Below are 23,768 nucleotides of genomic sequence, written 5' to 3' on the forward strand. Positions count from 1 at the left end.
AAACAATAATAATGATAAAAATGATAATGATAATAAAAATGAATATAATAATAACTATCAGAAATAACTGCATTAATCTGAAGAAAAAGAATGCCATCAAATAATGATAATGCATTCATAAATAAGAAATGATTTGAGGTTGATGGAGCATTCAAATGCTTATAAATAGTTGAAGTAGAGAGTGTACAAGTTTATTGTTCTTTGTACTACCTTGTTGCATCCATTTTTAATTCAGATATTAAATGCGCTTTGTGTGGAGACTGGAATACAATTAAATATCAGGTCCATTTTAAATTCAGTTACGACATTTTGAATTCAGACGTTACGACATTTTGAATTCAGACATTACAAATACTATGTCATACAGAATATAATATTCCCACATCCAAATTCACTGAAAGATATTCCAGTTCAGGAAACTGCATATGCAATGAATGTCCAATGTTTTTAACTATACTGCTTCAATTTCTCCCTATGAATATGATGACTTCACAGTAATCAGAGCATAAACTTGAGTGACTGTCAAGAAGGTGCAATATCATTCCAAAAACATAAAAGTCAAATTTTGAAACTGACCCTGTGGTCCTGCAACTGCCGCATCACAGCTGGCAAGCTTCCCAGGTTCAGGTGAGGCTCAACGACCTCTGCTTGTCGGTCAACCCATTCACTGACCGACTCCTTTGCTCGGTGGTACCGCTTCCACGGTTCAAGTGCATCGGTCAGTTCCCTGGTGACCTGTTCATTGGTGTGGATGACCTTGGCCAAATGAGTCTGAAGGGAGGCCACTGTGGCCACTACACCTTGCTGCTGGTCTGGCTGGTCAGTCTGATCGGTCAGCTCTTGGGCCATCCCCTGGATGGACGCCATCAGGGTCTGGGCAGATGCCAGACTCACCCGAAGTTTCTGCCAATGAACACACAACAAATAACACAAACATAATATAATCTACACTGTAGAACTGATACATGTACAAATGTATATTCAGGAGCAAAATTCTAATATGTCTTTGGCTTGTGCTTGACCCTTACGATAAAATTGTACAATTATTTTGTTTAATAGTTACACTATTTTCTGGTTCTTCACTGCCACAGTTGTACAGTGATAGGGTGCATGAATATGCTGTTTGGTGTGATTATCTGCTGTTAAAATTGGCAAGGTCCTCTGGATGAATCTATCAAAACTCACCAACAATCACATAAACATATCATATGCAAAATCACATTTACATGCATGCACACAATATAATCACTGTATGTGGATGTTTTCATTAATTCCCATACGCAACATTCATATTTCCAATTGTACATACATGTATATACAGGAGCAAATACCTGCCATAAAGATTTCAAATAATCCTAATGATGAAGCATTGGGTGCATATTGTAAATGATATTATCAAATAAGATCAATTTGTAAGATCAATGGATCAATATAACAATGAGATCTACTACAAGCAAGATTTCAAAGGAGATTTGAAAAATTTAGTCTGCCATCATACCTCCTGTTTCTCCTTAGCCTCTGGCACATCTCTTATAGGCTCTGCCAACAGGGTCTCTGCCTCGTCCACAGCCTGCTCCACTGTGTACGTCTGCTGGTGAAAGTCCTGCCTCAGACTCTTGGCCCTCTCCAACTCCTGGGCACTGGAGTCTAGCTGACTCACCAGCCCCGCCCTCTGTGATCTCAGAGCCTCCAGTGTTTCTGTCACACCAGGCGGTGGGACGGAGTGGAGGTTGGCGTACTTTTGCTGCTGCCGTGAACACAGCTCCTCGGCTGTCTCAAGTTTGGGCTCAAGTTCTTCCTCCAGATCCTAGGCACAGAAATATGTGATATGAAAATTTGATTTCATATTTGTCATCATCCCAGTTTTATGTAGTGACCCCTATGATTCAGCCCCATACTTTGGCCCGAATTCACGAAGGTGGTACAAATGAAACCATGGTTTAAACCATGGACAAAAACTATGGAGCGCCAAGTGTCGCACGGAATATTGGTCATTTCGTCGACAAAATGACCGTTTCGTTAACGAAATCATCATTTCATGGACGAAATGCTCATTTAGTTACAAAATGTTGTCATTTCGTTACAAAATAATCATTCATCGACAAAATGACTGATTTCGTAACAAAATATTCCATGCGACACTTGGCGCTCCATGGTTTTTGTCCATGGTTTAAACCATGGTTTCATTTGTACCACCTTCGTGAATTCGGGCCTTTGTGTCATACAAACATACATAGATTAATTCACTTGATATGTTTACAGTTTCTTGATGTGCATGATTTAGAGGTGATGAATTCGCTGATTACTTACATCTAAAATCAACCATATGTTGGTAACTGACATCTTTTTCTCTTGAAAAACTTTTTGGATGATTCATACACAAATTTTGCATATTTTAACCTTTACAATTCGATACACTTGCAAAGTAAATATTATTATGCAGCTATGTAATAAACAAATTATCATAATATTCTCACCTGGAGCTGTGCAATCTTTTCCTCTGCAGATGAAACCAGAGGGTCTATGCTTGATGTGATCTTGTCTAGTCTTGTCTTCCCAGTCACCAGGTCGGCCAAGGTCTGATCTGCCTGGGTCTTAAAGGCTGCTCGGTCTGACAACTCATTCTCCAGGCTGGCACAGAGCCTAGCAATAGAATCTTGAAGGCTGGAGAGAAAAAGAAACATCAATTAAGGTTTAAAAGCTACTCAAATATCATTCTCCATTGCTGAATACTTCTTTACTTCCTTTTTTTTTTCACTTTTGATGTTGAGGAGGTTAACCCTTTTCTGTCAGATAAAAAAAAAAAAATGTTGCGTGTTTATAAAGATCTCAAGACTGATAATTACCCCCTGAAAGAGAATACTGTGAAACTGCATGGTGCTAACAAACTGTATAAGTACACTAAGATGGGAATATCGACCTTTTGGTTTCAAATCTGCTGTCATCACCTTGAGAAAATAAAGCTGAACTTCTTAAGAACTATTTTTAAAGAAGGGTGTATATTTGGTTTTGACTCTATGAAAAATTTATTTTATGACAAAATCTAAGCTTTTGATTACACTTTGATATATATGTGACACTTCTATAAAGATTTTGACTGTAGTTTGTAGCAAAGGTAAGTTGCTTTGCAAATCAATTCCAATCATACGAGTTACCAAAATAGGATTTCTATCCTAAAGTTTCACTGTCTGGAACATCTTTGATATGACATCATCATTGTCCGGGATACTATTTTCAACTTTAAATGAGTAATTTCCAGCAAACTAAGCTACACTTCAAAGGGCAAAAATACTTCCAAGGAGTGCATGGACTAGAAATTAGTAATGCTGTTATAGAAATCTCTGACAGTGGTTCATGCGTTTACCTCTTGAACTTTTCTATGGCATCCCGAGAGTCCTTGGTGACTGGTTCTGCAAGGTGTGGTTGGGTTAAGACATCAGTCAGGAGTTGTGCTGTAGCCCTCTCCAACTCAACTGGGGCATCTTTACCAGCATCAAGTATTGCCTGCGCCTTCTACAGCCAAGACAGAAATGACAACTTTGAATTTAATCCACCTGCACATAATGTATGTAACTAGCATGACATATTGCAATTTTAACACCTAAAACTGATCCCAGAATGTCACTAAGAACATTATCACTTAATTTCATATGAATCAATGACACCACCAACAGAATATGGTCTACTCTGCCAGGTTATACATGAAGCACTTTAATGTACACATCACATGATTTCAGCTGTATAAAACCGTCAAATCATATCCATGCATAAAACTTTTTTTTTGTAGTTTAATGTGGTCATCACAGTTATACAACACACAGTATGAAAATAAAAAAATTAGAGAAAGGATATCACAAAATTATTTCATAAGAACTACTGTGGTAATGATGTGAGGTAGATGAATATTCATGAGTTCCCAGGGTAGCTTTGAAATATTACCCAGTGATGTACATAAGGTTTGGGTGTTTCCAGTGCTTTGTAAAAACACAACAGATATACAAAAATACTGAGGTATATGGAAATTGGAGAAGTTTTGGATGTCAGGACTACAATTGCAAATGACAACTATATCAAATGAGTCATGCAGGTGGTTCATATATCAAGATTAACAATAACATACTTTCACAGCATCTAATTTGCTCCTCAAGTCACTGGCATCTGCTCCATAGGACATGGACACTGGGAGGGCATCCTCGGCACTCGCTACTGTCTCCATCAGCTTCCGGGTCTTGTCGGTGAACCGCCTCCAGGCCTGCTCTTGGTCACGGCTCCTGGCTCCGTCCTCCTCCACCTGCTCACTGAGAGCGTCGAAGAGGTCCTCCAGAGACTGGAGCCTGGTGTCAACTGTATCCCGGCCAGAGGGCGTCCCTTGCTCCAGAAGCGGGCTGGAGAAGGAGCGCAGCAGCTTGAGCTGGGTCTGCTGGGATTGTACCATGCTCTCCATTTCCTGGATAGAAAACGTAGTGGGATCCAGTAATTTTTTTTTTCCACACCAGTTATGCAGTGGATGATATTCCAATTAAGATGAATATATATCTATATATATGTTATAATAGACTTCTTGCAATAATTGTTCTTAAATGCTGAAAATTCCCTTCCAAACTGTTGAAATACCACAATATTTGCATCTTCAGTTAAACTTACAGACTGCCCCAGACATGCTGTACACCATATAGTTCTTTTTGATGATATCATATTATTCAAATCATACAGACATGGCACATTTGAACATTTGTATAGAAAAACATTCAAAACAGTGCTTTGAGTCCACTAGTGTCATTGGCTTATAAGTCTAGAGAGAGGAACAGACAATTAAGAGAAATATATAACTTGTAGGTACAGTCAAACCTGTCTATAGCGGCCACCCAAGGGAGACGGAAAAAGTGGCCGTTATAGACAGGTGGCCGCTATAGACAGGTAATCCAACTGTGTGTGCATTGCTTACATGTACGTGTATCATCGTTGTATCCTTACATGTACATGTGTGTGTGCACGTATGCATACACCGTGTAGTGTGTTTCATGCATTTAACCATGCCGGTGTATATGAAATTGTTGCATAGTAGCATGTTTATTGTCGTGAAGAATCGTGCATTATTATGACTGAATGAGGGATGAATGCAGCGGTGGCGATCACTGAACGTTGCCCGCACGGCTACCGAAAAGAAAAACACGCTGAATTATCGGCTTGGCTACGGCTCCATTGGGTTTTTGGCCGCTATAGACAGGTTAATATCTCCCCCGGGAAACAAACTTTGTGGCCGCTGGCCGCGTTAGAGAGGTGGCCGCTATACACAGGGTCTTAAACAGGGCTTTTCTCTCGGGGGGATTTTGCAGTGGCCGCTATAGACAGGTGGCCGCTATAGACAGGTGGCCGCTAAGGCAGGTTTGACTGTATATACAATTTTTTAAAAGTGAAAAGAAGAAACTTTAATCATCTCCAGTTATATTTCATACGATGCATTGACCTTTGATGCATGCTGCTACAAACCTTGCTGAGTTGCGTGTTATCCTGGGCCTGGGGGAGACTGGTCGGGGTGGGGTACGTCCTCCTCTGCTGCACCTCCCGGAGGACCTTCTCCACATCCTTCACCCCTCCCTGGAAGTCTTGCCAGTCGCTGAGGGCCCTGTGCAGCTTCTCCTCGCACTCCCGGCCCCCGATCACGACCGCCGAGAGTCTGGCGTTGAGGTCTGTCAGGTCCCCCTTCATGTTGTCGCGTGTCTCTGGAGTCAGGGTTGGGGCGAGGCGCTCAGCCAGTTCCACCACCCCGTCCATCTTGTTCTGGTACAGGGACTCTTGGGAGAAGAAGCGCTGAGCACAACAAGAGCATATTGATAGTGATGAGAATGATAGCAAAGAACATTTACATTGCACAGATATTATAACAATATACTGTACTGCACTATACAAAATAACAGTCATAACAGACTACTTCAAACTGAAGTAGCATTTTTACGAGGATAAGTTTATAACCTGGTCGAAAATTATTAATTGCAGCTGCTTGCCTTAGAAACACAACAGAAGTGCAGTAAAGAAAAGTAGAAAAGGCATACCATGCTTATAAACATTAGCCTTCACCATGGGTACCTGTAATCCACTTATATTGTACTTCTCTTTCTTTTTCTGTTCATGTTTGTACGAGCAACAATGAAAAATTATAAAACTCAGTTTCATTTCTACAAAAGACTTGATATGCTTGCTGTACAGTATAGAAACTAACAACAAAAATGGAAATGGAAAATGATATACATGGTTCATGTGTTTTCTTTTTCTTTTTACTTTACATGGAGTCTTTGAAGAACATGTCTTACAGAGCCATTTTGGATGAATGAGATCAACATGATTGATACCTGCTACTACAACTCTATGAAAAGTCATAATAATGCATCAGCTAGTATGATGAATGAAGAAGATCATCCATGAAGGTACAATATAACAACTTGAGTAGCTGACTCTGGAATCACCTCATCCTGAAGACCATGAAGTTTATTTCCTTACAATGTGTTTTGAGTGTTGTACAAGAAGGGTCCACATTTGAGGACAAACAAAAATACAGCATATAAAATAACCCACTTCAATATGAGCCTCAAAACAAACACTCAGACCAATTAGCTGTGTAAGATACAGAGACTTAATCATACTGATTTACACAAAACTTGGCTAGAAGAATCTTTTAGAGAAACCCATCCAACTCCCATACAAAACACACACATATTAAAGTACAATGTTGTATAGTTCTCACAAACACCTGTCTTCAACTTTCTTGAGAGATCTTCTCCTACACACTCACCCTGTGTTCCTGCAGCTGATTCTCTCCGTCCAGGTAATCCACCCCTTTCTCCGCCCTGTCCAGTAGATCCTCAGCCTCCTCCACCCACCGCTTCACCTCCGCCGTCTGTCCGTGGAACTCCTCACGGAGGTTCACCGCCTCCGCCAGGTCCGTGGCCCGCTCCCTGGAGGCCTGCAGGAGGTGGGAGTGGAGGGCATCCATGGCCTCTAGCTGGGACCGGAGGGTGGGGCTCAGTGGCTCCTCCAGGTCGCCGTACTTTGCTTTGGTGGAGATGATGAGGGCTTGGGCTCGTTGGAGGGCACTCTCCATGTTGGGTTGGTTTGTCTACACAGAATCATTGGTACAAGTATTGCAAAAACTTGAAGATATCGTTCAAAATTATGCAAGTGAATACATGGATTTTGAAATGAATGCAGATAAGATAAAGCCCATCATTTTTGGTATATCCAATATGATCCAATATGTTTTGATTTTAAAGAGTCACACAATAAACCATTTAAGATATTTACAGTGGATATTTGAAATCAAGACTTTCAATGAAATGATATCTTAATTTTCTACTGATTTACTGGAGCTTAGAATTGCGATCTTAAGAGACTACTAGAAATCGATTCATAGATATATCCTCCATGTGTCTAAAAATATCTTCCAATCAAAAGAAAATGCATAGAGCTGACCAAGCATGTTGCATACCTTACAGTCAAGAGTATGACTGCTAGTGAGACGTATCATTAACCTTCTCAAGCTTGCCATCTCAAAATGCCGCTGACATTGCATTCAGTCAATTTACCACTAGTAATGACTGAGTTAATGTCTATTCCTACCTCATGCTGCATGAGGACCTCCCTGGCTGGCTCCACTTCCAGACCCAGGACTACTGGTTGCCCGACCTCCTTGCTCCATGCCTCCAGTTCCTTGAGGGACTCCTCGAGATCCTCCTTCAGTGCCGCCTTGTCCTTCACTTTGCCCTCGAGGGACTTCTGCCGCTGGACCAACTTGGCCCGGGCCGCCTTGAGGTCGGAGGTCAGCTTGCGGACGGTGGAGGTGACCGCTCTCTGGTCAGACTGGTCAGCTGTGGCAGTGACCGCTTGGCCCTGTTTGGGCAGCTGGGCAAGGGCTTCCTCAAGGGATTGGATTCTCTCCAGAGCAGCCTGTAGGAGAAAAAAAAATCAATTTACATGAATATGAAATGGATGCATCAACAAGTTCACATTATATGATTGCATATTTATACGTGTACCTCTTGACAGTTGTAACAATTGAAAGAAATTATAGCATTTACTTGTTCTAGCTGTTACAAGACAGCCCAACATTGGTAAATATGTGCTTTCATGATATATGTGTATTTTTTTTTCATTGCAGATAACTTTAGAATGCTCTAACTATAGTCTGAAAATGCACATTCCACAACCTTGTTATTAGCACTTCCTGGAGTTAAGAGGAAAAAAGCTGATGCATGACAGTATCTTAGAATGAGATTGCACTCCTTGTTTTTCTTGTTTCATTTCTTCAAAGTATGAATTTTACTCAAAATTTGTCACAAGCTGATAGAAGATAAAAAAAGAAAAGAAAATAATCTGGTACGAGAAATGCTCCAGTCTATCAGAAATATACACATGTCATTACCTAAGCTGTACATACTAGAAAATGACAATTTTTAAGACAAGACTTTCTGACCTTGCACTTCTGCAGTTTGTCCTCCGTAGCAATCCCTGGTTCCTCTATGGCTGGTACTTCCTGCTGGTAACACTGAAGACACTCCTGCAGCTTGGCTGCTCCTTCCTCGTATTCCTGCCTCGCCTCCTTGGCCTCCGACACCTCCCTCGCCTTGGAGTCTAGCCCCCTCTTCAGTTCCTCGTTGAGCTGATCTAGCTTGGCGACGTCGTCGCTGTGGTTGACCTGACCTTGCTTGGTCATGCGATCACGGCTGGAGTGGAGTCCCTCTAGGGGAGTCTGAAGATCATCCAACTTCGATTGCAGATCCTGGAATAATTTGGAATCAGTGAGAACCATCAGCTTGAACTCGTGATGTTCATCCCGCATCATTGCACATACTTTAATCACAATGTACTGTTCTCTAGAAAGGTATCAAACCAAAGTGATAACAGAACTAGGCTTACAATACAAGCATTCACACATTGAATTTTTCAAATTGTGCTCTTGGTTGGTTAGGTCAAGGGTTCTGTTCTGCATCCCCTGAAATATTCATCTTGTCAGCAGTGTGCAAATGTGTTCATTTGGGATCCCGAAAGCCAGTTAGTACTAAGGAGTAGAATTGAAAAACAATAACCCCTCTGATTTTTAGGAAACTTCAGAACACCTTATATTTCACACAAACAATAGAGGAAACCCAAGAAAACATCAATTTCGGGGAAAGTAAATTCTAAGTCTTTGTTCTATGGTAAAAATTTTTTCAAAATATACTTCTGATAACATGCTTATCATCTGATGAGAAACGCTCATAATTGGGAAGGTGTAGCAAAGAGGGTCACGACCTTTAAGGAGGACAAGAAAGTTTCCTCCATCTGTCTGTCTCACCTTGCACCTGACCAATCGGTCATTGGCATCTGCAGAGGAGAGTCCAATTGGCTGGTCCAGCTGGTCAACCAGAGCCTTCAGTTCCTGGAACTGACCATCCTGATGTCCAAGATCGGCCTCGAAGGCCAGTCGGTCATCATAGGCTTTCGTCAATGTCTCATGCTTGGCTGCAGCTGAGCTTAGTGTCCTATGAAAAAACATTGAAAGTGAAGTTTAACAAATTCTGACTGTTATCTAGATACAATAAATGAGCGCCTCATAATCAATTATCTTGCACACACTGCACAACTCGAAGAATACTGTTTCTGTTTACTCTGTATAATGGTGGCACTCTTTCTCCATTGGGAGTAGAGCCTCATGCATTGACTTCTATGCTTTTTAACAGAAGACAGTGACACTCTTAAGCAAACTTCTGATATTTAGAACAATATTACATTTTTTGCACAATTCATTTACACTAAAAATTGATCACATCAAACATAACAACTGCTAAATGATTAGTGATCATTCATACTGATTCAAGGGAGAATATACCTGGGGCCCGTTTCATAAAACTTGTCATCAGTGACAAGTTGTCATAGATGTTACAAGCTACTGAAATCCTTGCATCTGATTGGCTGAGAGCAAATTTGTCATAGAAATGTGGCAGTTGTCACTGATGACAAGTTTTATGAAACGGGCCCCTGATCTTTCTATCCAAATAGCAATAAATCTCTCACATACCCATCTATCTATCTATCTATCTATCTATCTACAAATGTATCTATCTATCTATCTATATTTAGCTATCCATTCATCCATCCACCAATCAGTATCTTTCCACCTAGCTATTCATCTGTCTACATTGATCCATCTATCTATCTACAATTTTCTATCTATCTATCTATCTATCTATCTATCTATCTATCTATATTAACATTAATACATTTAAATCAGAGCATTCTGAAGCTACATGTAAGTGCCTAAATCTGCTATGGGCACTAAAATCATAATAAATGCTTTCACATTCTAGCCACGCCTACCTATCATATGATTCTTTGAGTCTATCAACATTCTCAGTGAGTTGCTTCCTGTCCTCCTTTCCAAGTTTTGCCGCCAGCGTCCAGCCGTCTTCCATGATTGATTCTACCAGGGGTTGGTGCATCTCACCTGTCTCACACACCATCTGAAGCATGGAGTCATGGAAACAGAGTTTGGTGTAAAATAATCAGTTAGCATTTGCATTAGAACAGTTATTCTGTCACTTTCAGTGATGATTAAACATGCATATATACAATTGTAAATGTAGATTTTATAGTGAACTTGCAAATGCCAAGCAAAAGAATTGAGATTACACTGGGGAAATGACATTGCCCTATCAAAACCCAATAAACGACACCCAAAAACGTGCAAACATTTTGGTGCGAGTAAATCAGTATTCTCCTTTCTACTATAATCCGTAACCTGCTGGTCACAAATTAAGCCCCATATGAAACCCAGAAATAAACCCATAAATGCTACAGCTTTCATAATACTCTTGTTCTGAACAAGACAGAATCATCCAGTGGTTAGGTCTGTAATGATAAAATGATGGAGGTGTGCACTGTTTCTGATGAGCCATTGTTTGAATATGAAAATATTGGGAAAGACAACGAGCATATGATAATTTACAGGTATTCATTAGACTCTTATGGGGGAAAGTCCTGAATACCTTTTCCCTTGAATTGAATGGTCACAATACACCAGCAAATAAGCAATCAAGGTGTGGTCCAATATTTCACTGACCTTGTGCTGGAAGACCTGCTTCTGAATGTCCTGGATGGGACACTGGAGACTGACCGGCTGACTGACCAGTGGGCGGTGCTCGGACACCCAGGACCTGGCCTGGGCCATCTTGGATTCCAGCTCCTTGAGCTCTGTCAGGCAGTCTGACATCAGGTTGAACCTGCCAACGGCCGCTTCCTCTGCCTTGCTATATGACCGCTCCAGGTCTGTGGATGGTGGTTGCAAAAATATTTTGGTAAATCTACATATTTTCTGCTTTCTATATCATGACATTACAAGATATACAATCAACCATTAACCATTATTGTACAGAAGTTTGAAAGGTTAAAGGGATGATAATGCATCAGTTGAGCTGAGGATTCAGCCTTTAATTTTTTTGTGCGATACCTAGAAACTGCTTTATGAAATGTTAAAGAGCCTACAATTCTAGAGGAATTCAACGTTTGTATGATGAAAATCATTTTTGAAATGGCTGAGATATCCACCAACAAAGTAAAACAAAGCACCGTCCTAATATATGGTAGGTCCCACCTTTTACTAGGATCGCTTTATTTTCGATGTCTCAGCCATAATTTCAAAACCAATTTTCATCAAATAAATGTTGAATTCCTCTTATAATTATATGCTCTTACATACTACATAAGAGGTTTCTCATTATCTAAAAAAAATAATAATCATATAAAAACGTTGGAAACCTGAAACCCTATCTCAACCAAAACTGTACCATCCCTTTAAAAAGAAAGAGAATCAGAGAGCAATAATCTGTCGATGCTGACCTTTGACCTTCTGCTCCACAGCCTGGCTGTCTGCCTGATTGGCTCGTTGACAGATGGGCTGACAGCTTGCCAGCAGCCATTTGACCTTGGCATTGTGACTTTTCACCTGGTCTTGCAGGGCCTGAAAAGAGGGTTTATGGAAAGAAGGCATGAATTCATTGTGCCTGGAGCACATTACACAAAGACTTGCAACTTTTATAAGTTGTAATGCTTGTATTTACTATGGCAGCAGCAAGGAAACAGCCAATCAGATGGGAGCATTTCATTCCTTGATATGTTACCTATTAGATTGTCAAAACTTACACTCCATTCCAAGCATTCCTACAACATTGGCTCCTGAAAGAAGTTATGGATAGCAACTGATTGAAATATCGGCACTTGCACTCGTAGTGTATGTGTTGATTGGTCTAAAGGAATAGACTGCAGTGAAAAGTCTTTCTCAAGGTAATGGTAATAAAGTTTTAAAATCTTAATGAGGTCAAAGGGCAAAAGTCACTGCAAAATTCAAATGCACTAAAGGTGGTTCAATTACAGGCATCCCTTCACAAAATTTGTGTGAACTGAACTTTTTGCTGCACACAAGATTGTAAACTATCATGAGAACAAAAGGTCAAAATTTGGTAAATGTGGTATCAAATGATGCCTAAGACTTGTGGCTCAAAAGTCATGACAGGCAGGCTGGAGTGAAACGTTTTAGGATTATAAAATTATCCTTCTAAACATCACCGGGGGGTTTGATTCATTGATTGTATTATTTTTGGAAGGGTCCCATTTGCTGGCATTTCTGGTCAGCAGTGAAAGGGCTGGACTAACGAAAGGTTTTCAGACAGTACCTTGGCCTCAAAGACCTGCTGGACAAGGTCTGCTACTTCCAGTTTGGGGGATACCGCCTCCTTCAGGTCTTCTTGTTTGGCAGCCACACCCTTGGCACAGTCTGAGTAGTACTTCCAGAAATCCTGCCATGGGGGAACATAAGAATTGAAAGAAAAAAAAATTGAAATTGAATATATATTGCAACTGAAAAAAAAAATAATTGAAATTGAAATATAACAGATACGCTCAAAATGTGTGAAATTTATAACTTGAATATGATAAAAGCTCTCTATATTCTGTTTTTTTGTCCTTTTGTACGGGTCTTTATGAAGAAACAGTTACTGCTGAAATACAACAGTTACTATGAGTGACTGATTTGAATGTCACAACCTCCTCATGCTTTCTCTAGTTCTTCTCTCCTATCTAAAAAACATATCTCCCTCTGATCAATGGCAATATTATTCCACAAAGTCAAAATTCCTGGCAATATATAAACTGCACCAGTACACTTTGATGCATAGCACAAACATGCAATTTCCTTTGAAATTATACATAGTGGCAAATCATTTCTATCAAGACATTTATTTAATGACTCCTGCAGAAGCATCCACATGAATGTTGTTTTTATTTTTGTACAATTGCTTTAGCAAGTATTTATGATAATCTCACCCTCTGCATTAATCAAACTCGTACTTATCTTGTCAAACACGGTTTCTATGGAATATAAACTTATACATCGTACCTACAGCTGTATGTACATGTACACTGTGGTTTGTTGGTTTATCACCTGATTACTTTGCCATATACATGTACATCATGTTACTGTTGTTAACACTTTAAATACAGAAAAACACCTGCATTCAAACAAATAAACAATATCATTTTCCTGTCCTCTATGTGCTGCTCAAAATGTCTGTCACAGATGTGTGTGTTTTATTAACTAAACTACATTGTAAAAGTCAAGGCAATACACCAACACTTCATGCTACAGTGTATCCAGCAGTGTCAAGGTGATTAACCCGTTGTATGCTTTGAGTGTTAATTGGCACAGAAAACCCTATAGCAGCTGTACACACTGTCCAAAGTCCCTAGCATAGAAAGGGTTAATAGATGGGGAAGCTCCTGACCTTCCTCTCGGCCACACATCTGTGGAGGTCGTCACTCGTTGCCGCCACGGTCTGCTCCACCTCGGTGAGCTGCCTGTCGATGGTCGTCAGGTCCTGGCGGACTCGCTGCCTCTCCTTGGGGCACAGGTCATCGCACAGCGTCTCTTGCTGGCTGACCCTCCGGAAGGCTGCCCTCTTTCCAGCAAGCTCCACGCTCAGCTCCTGGCAAGGGCAAAAAGACCAACATCAACTACATTCTAACCAACTAACTAACTAACTAACTAACTAACTAACTAACTAACTAACTAACTAACTAACTAACTAACTAACTAATTAACATACTTATTAACTTACTAACTAACTAACTTACTAACAAACTAACAAACTAACTAACTAAATAAATAAATAAATAAATTAAAGGTCTACAGCTGTATCTTGATCACCATTTATTAGCTCTGGTGTAATGGAGGCAGACAAGATATAATTTCACAGGGATTAGTCAAGCACCAGTCAGCAATTAGATTAACATTATCAAATGCTTGTTGTAATGCTCTCTTATGGGCAGAACATTCTGGGATGTTCTCCAATGGGGGAACATTTTTGTTGCAACATATGGCACATTTATAGTATGATACCACATGAAAAAATGATGATACAGAAATTGGTTCAACTGATTCGATACAAAAATCAGCAACTGATAATTCATGATGAATTGGAAAATATAAGATTTATGCAGGTAATATTATAAATGAATTTGGTAAAGTTTCAGTCAATACTAAATTCCACAGCAAATTAAAAAGTGCAAAGTTATCCTCTTTTTCTTCTTTTCTTCATTCTGTCAGAATTGAAGCTGACCTGTGTTCTCTCGAGTAGCTTCTGGACATCCTCTGTGTACGGGCTGATGATCTCCGGCTTGCTGGCGTTGGCACGGCAACCATCCAGCCACAGCTTGAACTGGTGTGCCTTCTCGAGGAGAGCGTTGTAGTCCGATTCCAGCCTCTCCAGCACCTCCAGATTGTGGTTCAGGCGGTCCTCGTTCAGCCGCCACTCCTCCCGGATGGCACTGGTCACGTGACAAAGGGCAACCAATGGGCATTCAGCAACTGAGTCTTTGGAATATTACATCAGCTGGGGCGGAGTCATTCTGACTCAAACAACAAAAGTTCTTGCTTCCAATAAAACCTGATGCCATTCACTCACCACTACCAATCAACTGCGACCCGTCAAGCCCTACATAGACTTCTTAATGGGGCACCACTTATTAATTGATGGATGCTTTTGATTGAATAAAATTAACACTTAAATCATCCCTTTTTGCACACAAGTGAGATGAATTTGCTGACCGTATCTAAAATGGCCCCTGATGAAGCCATACTGCTATATTTATCGAAGAGTAAAGTCTTTCTCTTGCAGCAAAGCAGTAGTCTTAGTTTCTACTTAATGCAATATAATGAAAAGCAAATTAATCCTGGACAGTGTCCATTTGTGTTAGAATGAATACCTCCTTGAACTGATCACTTACAATAGGAAGAAAACTTGCCATCTTGAATATTTGATTTTGTTACTGTAAAAGTGGTTTCTTTCGCGTACAGAAACTTTCGCGGTTTCCATCGGTGCCGACTTTTTCGCGCGTATTTAAATTCGCGGTCGGTAATGATAGCATTGTAACAAGCGACGAGTTCAAAACATTTTCGCGTGATGTTAAATTCGCGGTTCAACATCAAAGCCCGAAAAGCGCGAAAATAAAATCACCGCGAAAGAAACCACTTTTACAGTATTCAAATAATCATGGAGAGTCGGAGTGGTGTATATGTCACTAAAGCTTGTCAAATTCCATCTTCACTGTCTTAAGTTCATATCGAATTGTTATACACTGCCCCAATTTCACATTCGAATATCAAAACACACAAAATGAAGGAATGGCTAAATGAATGTTTTTGAAGTAGACACATCAGTCTGTAAAGGGGACTTGTTTCACACAAAACGTGCCTTGTAGGACATTAACCCATTGAGGACAAGCTGATTTTGCTATAACACACATATCCCATAGACACCAGTGAGTATACTCGCAAAGCAACCTTGTGACTAGTCTTCAGTGGGGTAAAGAAAGAGACATTGACTCACTCCAGGTGTTCTCTGAGGGATGCTTCATCAGCAGAGCTCGCCAGTTTGCCCACCTCCCTCGCCGCCTGCTCCGCATCGTTGACATGTCTTCTCCTTTCCTCTGCCGAGAGTCTCTGTCATATGGTAACGGAACATGGATACATGAAAATAAAGCGGGTTAATGAACAAATACAAAGAAAGGGAAGCATGATACAACATACAATAAAAAACAAAGGATAAATAATATCAATACAATGATAAATGCGCAATTATGAAAATGCCAAAATACCATCTCCATGTGGTGGAAACCCTCATCAGAGCTTTTTGGATTTTTTTTTTTTTTTTTGGGGGGGGGGGGTGGGTAAAATTGAAGTTAAGTAAACGCTCCATTCACAAAGGGAAGATAAAAAAATCAATCAAAAAGCAAGATCCAGCTCTGTAAAGCAATGAGTGCCTGCAAGACCTGAAACACACTGTGGCAAAGACATAATCACCATACAGAAATAAGCACCAATCAAGAGTAGTGAAGTCCTTTCATGTAAGCCCTCACTCATTCCTATCATTTTTTTTTTCATGACTAATGTGGAAATTCATGCGTATGGCATCCACACTTTGGACTTATATAGGTTTTTTTTTCCTTCCTCTTTCTCACTTTAAACTTGGTTTGGGCACTCAATGTATCCAGAAGTCGCAACATGAGACAATGCACTACGTGTACATTGTTTTGTTTTGTTTTCAAATAAGAGAAAGAATCCATTAATTGTAATCACATATTGAATGGTGTGACATATCTGAAAACATACTCTGCTTTTGATCCACAGGATGGGAGGGGGTGTTTCATAGAGCTGTTCTTAAAGTTACAAACAACTTAAGAACAACTGGTGATCAGTTCTTGTGCTGAATTATGGAAATTCTGGTAAGTACAGCACATCAGAACTGATCACCAGTTGTTCTTATTAAGTCGATCATAACTTTAAGAACAGATTTATGAACCCCCAGCCTCCTTGGGTCTACACCTCACATAAGAATAACCTTAAGAAGTTCTTACTGCTTGGCCATTAACTACTACTATCTCTTCATTTATATCTTGCGAACTTGTGCATTACTGAAAAGCTCTGACATGTGTCTCTGCCAGAACGTAACAGCTAAACTTGTCAACAATTAATTTGTAAAGCCACAACTGAGAAAAAGGATGATACAGTCATTCAGTCATGTCTGACTGAGCCCATGCATGCAGCTTCCTTAAAAGTGGCTAAAGTGTTTAGATCTCTTCTATGAATGGGGATGAGGTTGCTGCATCAACTCAAATCAGGCAGAAAATGGTTATCTATTTGCAGGGAGGATTAAGAAAGCAGCATGGAAGCCCTAATCCACTTTACACCATGTAATGCCAGTAATCTCCTTAATCACACCAGTTAAATGCAAAGGGGGCTTGGGTCTTTTGTCAACATATTGGCATATAAAATGCAGCATCATTCTCTCAAGAAAAATTTCAAGCAAGAAGAATCTGTGACAAAATGACTTCATCTTCAACTAAAAAAATCTAGTGGCAAGAAAAAGAGAATACACACATCTCCCTGTCTTACACCAAACTTTTGTAACTGTGCTGAGTGTTACCACTAGTCTCAAAAAGCAGGCATTCATGCAGTCATTCAGCAGACACGATGAAAACATAAATAGAAGTAACAAAAAGAAAACTGCAGAAAATGTGTCTTTGCAGTAGATCAACTGCACTGAGCTTGTGGGATTGACTCATCTAGTGTATAAATACAAAGGTAAACAATTGTGACAATATTCAAAAACACTTACCCACACATATACAAACACATACACACATAAACATACATGTACTAGTGTACAGGGGGAAAGCGAGTATATCTTGTAATCAGATAAGACTTAAGTGGAGGATAAGAGTGGACAGACTGGAGGGACATTCTCCATATGATTTAAAAGTGAAGACATAAGTTGTATCATCATTTATGAGGCACATGTGAGACCAATGAGTGCATTCAATGGGCAAAACCACACTGTACGAACCCTCTGCTTAACATCACTCTTTGACAATATCCAACCCCTGGAGTGGGGGGCCCCAGCCCCTGGGACACCGGACAAACTGATGCTGCGCTGGTAGCGGTGGGAACGCCTTTTCAGCTGATCTGGGATGGATTCCTGGGGACTTGGCAACCTTTCCTGACCACCAGCAGCACTGGCAACATTAAAATCCACTTGGAGGGCTGCGGGAGGTGTGAGGGGCACAAACTCGCCCCTCATACTGGACTGCTCCGTCCCCATGCTGCTAACTTTACTGGCCCGACGGCTGCGGCTGCTACAACACCACCCGGGCATCTGGTCCCCAGACAACAATAAACACTCCCCGCCTCCAGAAGCAGAAAAATGGGGGGAAAAGTCAACAAAGGGGTATTCACTCGATTTAGTGCCCCCTCCCCTTCCCTTTGTATTAGGGCTGGAAGCGTACAGAAACTCCACTTTCACCGAGTCATTGTGTAAGTACACTTTGTGTCGGGAACTCCAGTAACATGCAAATGAGCGGAGGTAAATATATGAGATCCCTTCCCGAAACGAGATGCCACCTCTTGTTGATGCCATCTCTGCTCACTGAGGGAAGGCAGGGGTGCAAACAATACCCCTCTCCCTGCTCCCTAGGACAAGCATGGGGAGTAAAGAGGGCAGGATATCGATTGGCAGACTGGTTGAATGCCAGGTTATTGATCCTCAAGGTCCTTTGTGTTGTCACAAGTGTTTTCACCTGAGCAAGACAAGTTCCCTTTGAGGCAAAGCAAGCAGCATTCCTAAGTAGCTTCATAATTACCCAATTCACTGCAATTTGTCTGATTTCCTGTAGGCTACATGCACCTTATTTTTTCTTTTTGCTCTTCTGCTCTATACCGATTTTTAAAGCCTAAATAAAGCACTTCAATGAATTAAAAGATGACGAGTGAGTGTAGTAACTCTTTTCATTGATGTTGAATTTTGGCAAGGTATATCAAATGCAAGGGAGATTCAATTTGAGATAATATGCAGGTTGGCTCTTCTTGAGATGGCTTATTTTGATATTGAACATTCTTACTTCTACATGTGGGGATATCAGACTGAAGCATGATTTGTTCTTCCAGCCATACTTGAAAGAACAAACAGAAAACAAAGAGAAAATGCAACTCAGAGCTTGATTGAACTAAATTCAGCGGTGTTTCAACTGGTGACAAGTTTCCGAAATATTAAGAATTCACAGAATGAATTCACAGAATGAAATCAAGTCTTTTGGGGAGCTTAATATTAGCTTAAAGGGACTGTACAGTTCTGGTTGAGGTGGGGATTCATGTTTTGAACATTCCTAAGTGAGAATATGAGAAACCTCTTATGAAATATGGAAGAGCATGTAATTTTAAGAAGGATTCAACGTTTATTTTGTGAAAATTGGTTTTCAAATGGCTGAGATATCCAGAAAAGTGATAATAATAAAAGGCGACAGGCCACGCTTTTTATTAGAATCTCTTTGTTTCACCTTGTTTTTGGATATGTCGGCCATTTCAAAACCGATTTTCTTCAAATAAACTTTTTATATCCCTTAGAATTGCATGCTCTTTGACATCTCATAGAGTGGTTTCTGAATATCTCGCAAAACATTAAAGGCTACAGCCTCACCTCAACCAGAACTGTACACACCCTTTAAAGTGATGATTTCATATCTAATCCACCTGTTTAAATGCTCATCTTGTGGAATATTTCAAAGAACATAAACCAAAGAGCCAAGTATACCACCAGAACTATAAGAAACATCATATCATTACAAGAGTAGCTCACAGTGCTATACTGAATAAAGAGATCTTATAAAAACTATCACTCCATACGAAATGCCTGCACAACATCCAACTCTGATTGAACTACAACTCGCTGGAGTATCGACTAAATTCCAGTGGCACATTCCATGGCCTAATGTGCATTATCCCCAAGTCCTCCTTTGTCCAGTCCTTGGCAAAACAGCTCTATTGATTTCTCAGGCTAATCCACAAATGCCACATCTCCTTGTGCCAAGGAGAAAAAACCAGGAGGGATTGGTGTTCTGCAGAACACTGAGGGCGCTCTATCAAAAGTTTTCTTCTTTTTTGGGGGGATGATGGTGCTCACATTGTCCTATTGCAGGCACCATGAACAAGGAGATTTACCATATCACACAATTTCATCAGAAATACGATGGTCCCATTGCGAAGAAATGGTTGGACACATGAACAAGACAATTTAAATTGTTTTAAAAATTGTGAAAAAAAGGAGTTTGTGCCAGAGGGAGGGAAGAAAGTCAGGAAAAAACAGACACACACACAAAAAGAAAGACAGCAAAAAGAAAGAAAGAAAGAGACAGAGAAAAACCACACAGAATTTGTTTTCTGTTTCATTCAATCTTTAAGGCTACTGCTCCTTGACTTTCATCAAAATGTGATGCCAAAGTTCATAATATCTTTACATGTTTCTGCCTCTGGATTGTCACAATATTTCTCATAGCTTTTACTCAAATAAACTTTGCTTATATAGTCAAAGAAATCTGCTAATCCCAATTGTCTCAGCTGTAACTTCTTCATACTCAACGATTCAGTAAAAATTTAGTCCTGCTTTTTTTTTCTTCCTTAAACAGAGTGTTTGCAATTTGCTGGAAACACTTGCTGTTTTGTTATCATGAAGATAAATCAAACGGCTTCTCTTAGCTAGAACTCTATTTCTTGATATCAAACTATGCTGGGTCACTGAAAGGATGTTTTATCAATAGTCGAAAAATGTGAATATTTTTATGGTCCTTTTTTTTTATAAACCCTTTCCAGACATCCGTTCACACAATTGAGGGTATCGCCAATACGAAGGTGCCGTGTGCAGAGCAGCATTTTAGATGCATTATGGGATAGCTCATTGGACAAATGTGCCCCGGTTTGGGCTGCACATGCACTTACATCACGCTTTGTCTTTATAAAGAGGTATTTTTTGTTGAAGATTTCTTCGCTTTCCATCATGTGACCAGCACATTGAAGCCTTGCAGTAGTGAACTATTACTCTAGTGACTGCAAATCAGTAAAGCTTAGACACTTTCAACTCTTTTATGCTGAATTATAGCCAAGAAAAAAGGGCTAACATCGGAAAAGCAGACAAAGAACTCCATTGAATCGTATGGGAACTGCAACTCGCGTGAGACAACCGGAAGCGAACAAGGGACAGAGAAATCCCACAGTGCACCTGTGACAGAGCTCTTCAGCCTGCGCGGGAGTTTTTTATGTCATTGGCGATAGCGAAAATTACTAGATTGCACTTCAGATGACTCAAAGACAGGCAAATTATTGGCAACATGCAGCATTGTGATTTGATATAGTATAATGCTGATTGTGCACAGTGTTCCAGTTATATGCACATATCACAATTGTTCACATCATTACTGAAGTGCTTTTACAATCTTAAGTTTGAAGTAAATTCATTGATGCTCTATTACTATTGTTTTGTCTTGCTCTGCACCAGTATCATCACTTTTACTTTGAATGAATACATTCAGGTCACTTTTTCACACCCTCCTGCCTTCGTCCTTTCACTGAACAACGTGTCATCACTGTCTCCCTGTGGACAGGCATAAACTGTATCTACGACACTTTCACTCCACTATCTCTGCATCTCAATTGTGATACATACACTGTAATCTTCCACCTCTACTACCACCATCAAAGCACCAAACAAACAAACAACAACAACAAAAAACACACACAAACAAACAAATAGATAAACAAATCATCAAATGTACAATATATAGGACTACAGAAATTCTGTTGCACTATATCCCACACTGGATTATGAAAGAACAAGAAACCATTTTGCAGATATTCCACTCATTTCTATAAATGCACACACACACAAAAGAAAGGTTACATGTTCACATGGGACATTAGCGTCTCTTCAGAGATGCTCTATTTAGGAGCTGAATGCCTTCATTTGTAACATGTGTACAGGACACAGCACATTATCATCTCACAAAGTGTAAAGTGCTGCTAATAGAGAGAGCATTCTGATTTTGAATGGGAGGGAGAGTATTCAACCTTTGAATGGGAGGGAGAGTATTCAACCTTTGAATGGGAGAGAAAACAGCTACAAAATCTCTTGTTGTTTTTGCTGCAGCACTGCGGATGACGGAGACTCACCTCGAGCTGCTCAATCTTCTCCCGGCACGTGTGAACCCTGTCCTGCTCGACCTTCTCCACGACCTCTGTGATCTCTGCCATCTGATCCCTGACCTCTGACATGGCCGACTCCAAGGCTTCTGCGTTGGCCAGCTGCCTCTCGCGCTCCCCCTTCAGCTGGCTGGCGGCGTCCAGCAGGGCCTCGATGTCGGCGGTGAGGGACTGCAGCTCGGGGTCGCTCTCCTCGCATAGGTCTTCTCTCTGCCTCCTCAGGCTCCTGATGTCATCTCCGTGGCTACGAATGTCATCGATCATGGCCTGAGGGATGCAAAAATCACATGGTGTGGCAAAATCATGGAAACTTCCTCTCACACTCTCTTAAGGATGGAGCTTGCAACATATTAGAATATGAATTCTCATTCTGTTCTTAATGGTGGAGCTTAATTGCATCATTTGAATATGACTTGACATTTTAACTTTCTTAATGTGTCACTCGCTTGAGAGATGCTGAGAAACACAGTGTGTCATTATGGAAACTTCTTCTTATTCCGTCTCAGTGATGGAGCTTATACACTCTTGAATATGACTTGACCTTCGACCTTCTCAATGTGTCTAGCAACTGAATAGAAGTCGCATTTTCCTTCTTATTCTTTCACCTGAAGAATTACCATTTTCTTCCCCTGGGAACCAATTTAAAGGGGATGGCTAGTAACTGATCAGTGGGAATCCGTGGGAATGCTGGGGGATGATTGTTCCAATCCTTGTGGGAATCATTTAAGAGTACATTATATATCGATTGTTGTGTGAAAATTGTTTGCTTTAGAATGGTCTCATATTCAAGTAATGTGCAATTTAATGTTTCCAAGTTAGCATGCCTATACAGTGATGGCAATCGTTAACGATTAACTGCACATTACTCGAATACGAGACCATTCTGAAGCAAATAATTTTCACACAACAATAGATATATAATGTACCGGTACTCTTAGATAAAACCCATAAGGATTGGAAAAATTATCCCCCAGCATTCCCACTGATTCCCACTGATCAGTTGCTAGCCATCCCCTTTTAAGTTCAAAATTATTCAAATTCAAATTCACTTTTGGTTTTATCAAAATCTAATCATCAAATACCCAGTACCATATTAACCCTGATGTGAAAATGTGTCAGTATTAGAACATTAGTGTCACTAGAATTTTGAGTTGTTTTCGAGGTACATGTACATAGACAGACTAGAATATAACATTTGATTTTTAAAGATGTACACACTGTTCTAAATATCTTGGCCCTGCCTGCCGATGACCTCAAGCTTACCTGAGCAGTGTCCAGCAGCCTCTTGGCCTGACCGGACTGGACCATGGCTGGCTTCTCTTGTTCCTGGACCAATGCCTTCTGGGCCTGGTCCAGCCACTGTCGCAGGTCTCGCTTGGATTTTTCCACCTGGCTCCACTGACTTGCCAACTGCTCAGTTTCTCCTAGTTGATTCTCAGTCTACATGCGTTCAGAAAACAAAAATTGTGGTTTAGATCAAGACATGTACATTGCCTTTTCAGAGGTGTTACATAACAGATGACATCTTGACATGTCTTACAATTCCTCTAGATACTCTATCTTCTATAATAAATGTGTGCAGTGCTGAAGGAAATATAAATTGTCTTTAAGGGGGAACACATTACTCCCAAGGAACTGTCAAGTTTTATATTACAATGATAGA

At 40.3% G+C, this 23,768-nt stretch overlaps 1 protein-coding gene across 1 annotated transcript in view; it reads right to left on the minus strand.

Annotated features, from left to right (window-relative positions):
- The window catches only part of LOC139738908 (uncharacterized), a 169,998-nt gene that overhangs the window by 130,342 nt on the left and 15,888 nt on the right, over positions 1 to 23,768 (minus strand). The window contains exons 16-34 of the mRNA XM_071649540.1: positions 23,369 to 23,545; positions 22,076 to 22,372; positions 15,912 to 16,024; positions 14,643 to 14,850; positions 13,809 to 14,009; positions 12,702 to 12,824; positions 11,869 to 11,989; positions 11,093 to 11,298; positions 10,351 to 10,493; positions 9,329 to 9,515; positions 8,468 to 8,773; positions 7,615 to 7,941; positions 6,791 to 7,114; positions 5,491 to 5,811; positions 4,121 to 4,447; positions 3,365 to 3,513; positions 2,478 to 2,664; positions 1,499 to 1,807; positions 577 to 903 (exon numbers count right to left, since the gene is read on the minus strand). Coding sequence (XP_071505641.1) covers positions 577 to 903; positions 1,499 to 1,807; positions 2,478 to 2,664; positions 3,365 to 3,513; positions 4,121 to 4,447; positions 5,491 to 5,811; positions 6,791 to 7,114; positions 7,615 to 7,941; positions 8,468 to 8,773; positions 9,329 to 9,515; positions 10,351 to 10,493; positions 11,093 to 11,298; positions 11,869 to 11,989; positions 12,702 to 12,824; positions 13,809 to 14,009; positions 14,643 to 14,850; positions 15,912 to 16,024; positions 22,076 to 22,372; positions 23,369 to 23,545 — 4,353 coding nt within the window. The remainder of the gene's footprint in view (positions 1 to 576; positions 904 to 1,498; positions 1,808 to 2,477; positions 2,665 to 3,364; positions 3,514 to 4,120; positions 4,448 to 5,490; positions 5,812 to 6,790; positions 7,115 to 7,614; positions 7,942 to 8,467; positions 8,774 to 9,328; positions 9,516 to 10,350; positions 10,494 to 11,092; positions 11,299 to 11,868; positions 11,990 to 12,701; positions 12,825 to 13,808; positions 14,010 to 14,642; positions 14,851 to 15,911; positions 16,025 to 22,075; positions 22,373 to 23,368; positions 23,546 to 23,768) is intronic.

The sequence above is a fragment of the Diadema antillarum genome, unplaced genomic scaffold, assembly GCF_040938485.1.
Source record: "Diadema antillarum isolate AM-2024a unplaced genomic scaffold, OU_Dant_1.0 scf00000029, whole genome shotgun sequence".
NCBI classification, from domain to species: Eukaryota; Metazoa; Echinodermata; class Echinoidea; order Diadematoida; family Diadematidae; genus Diadema; species Diadema antillarum.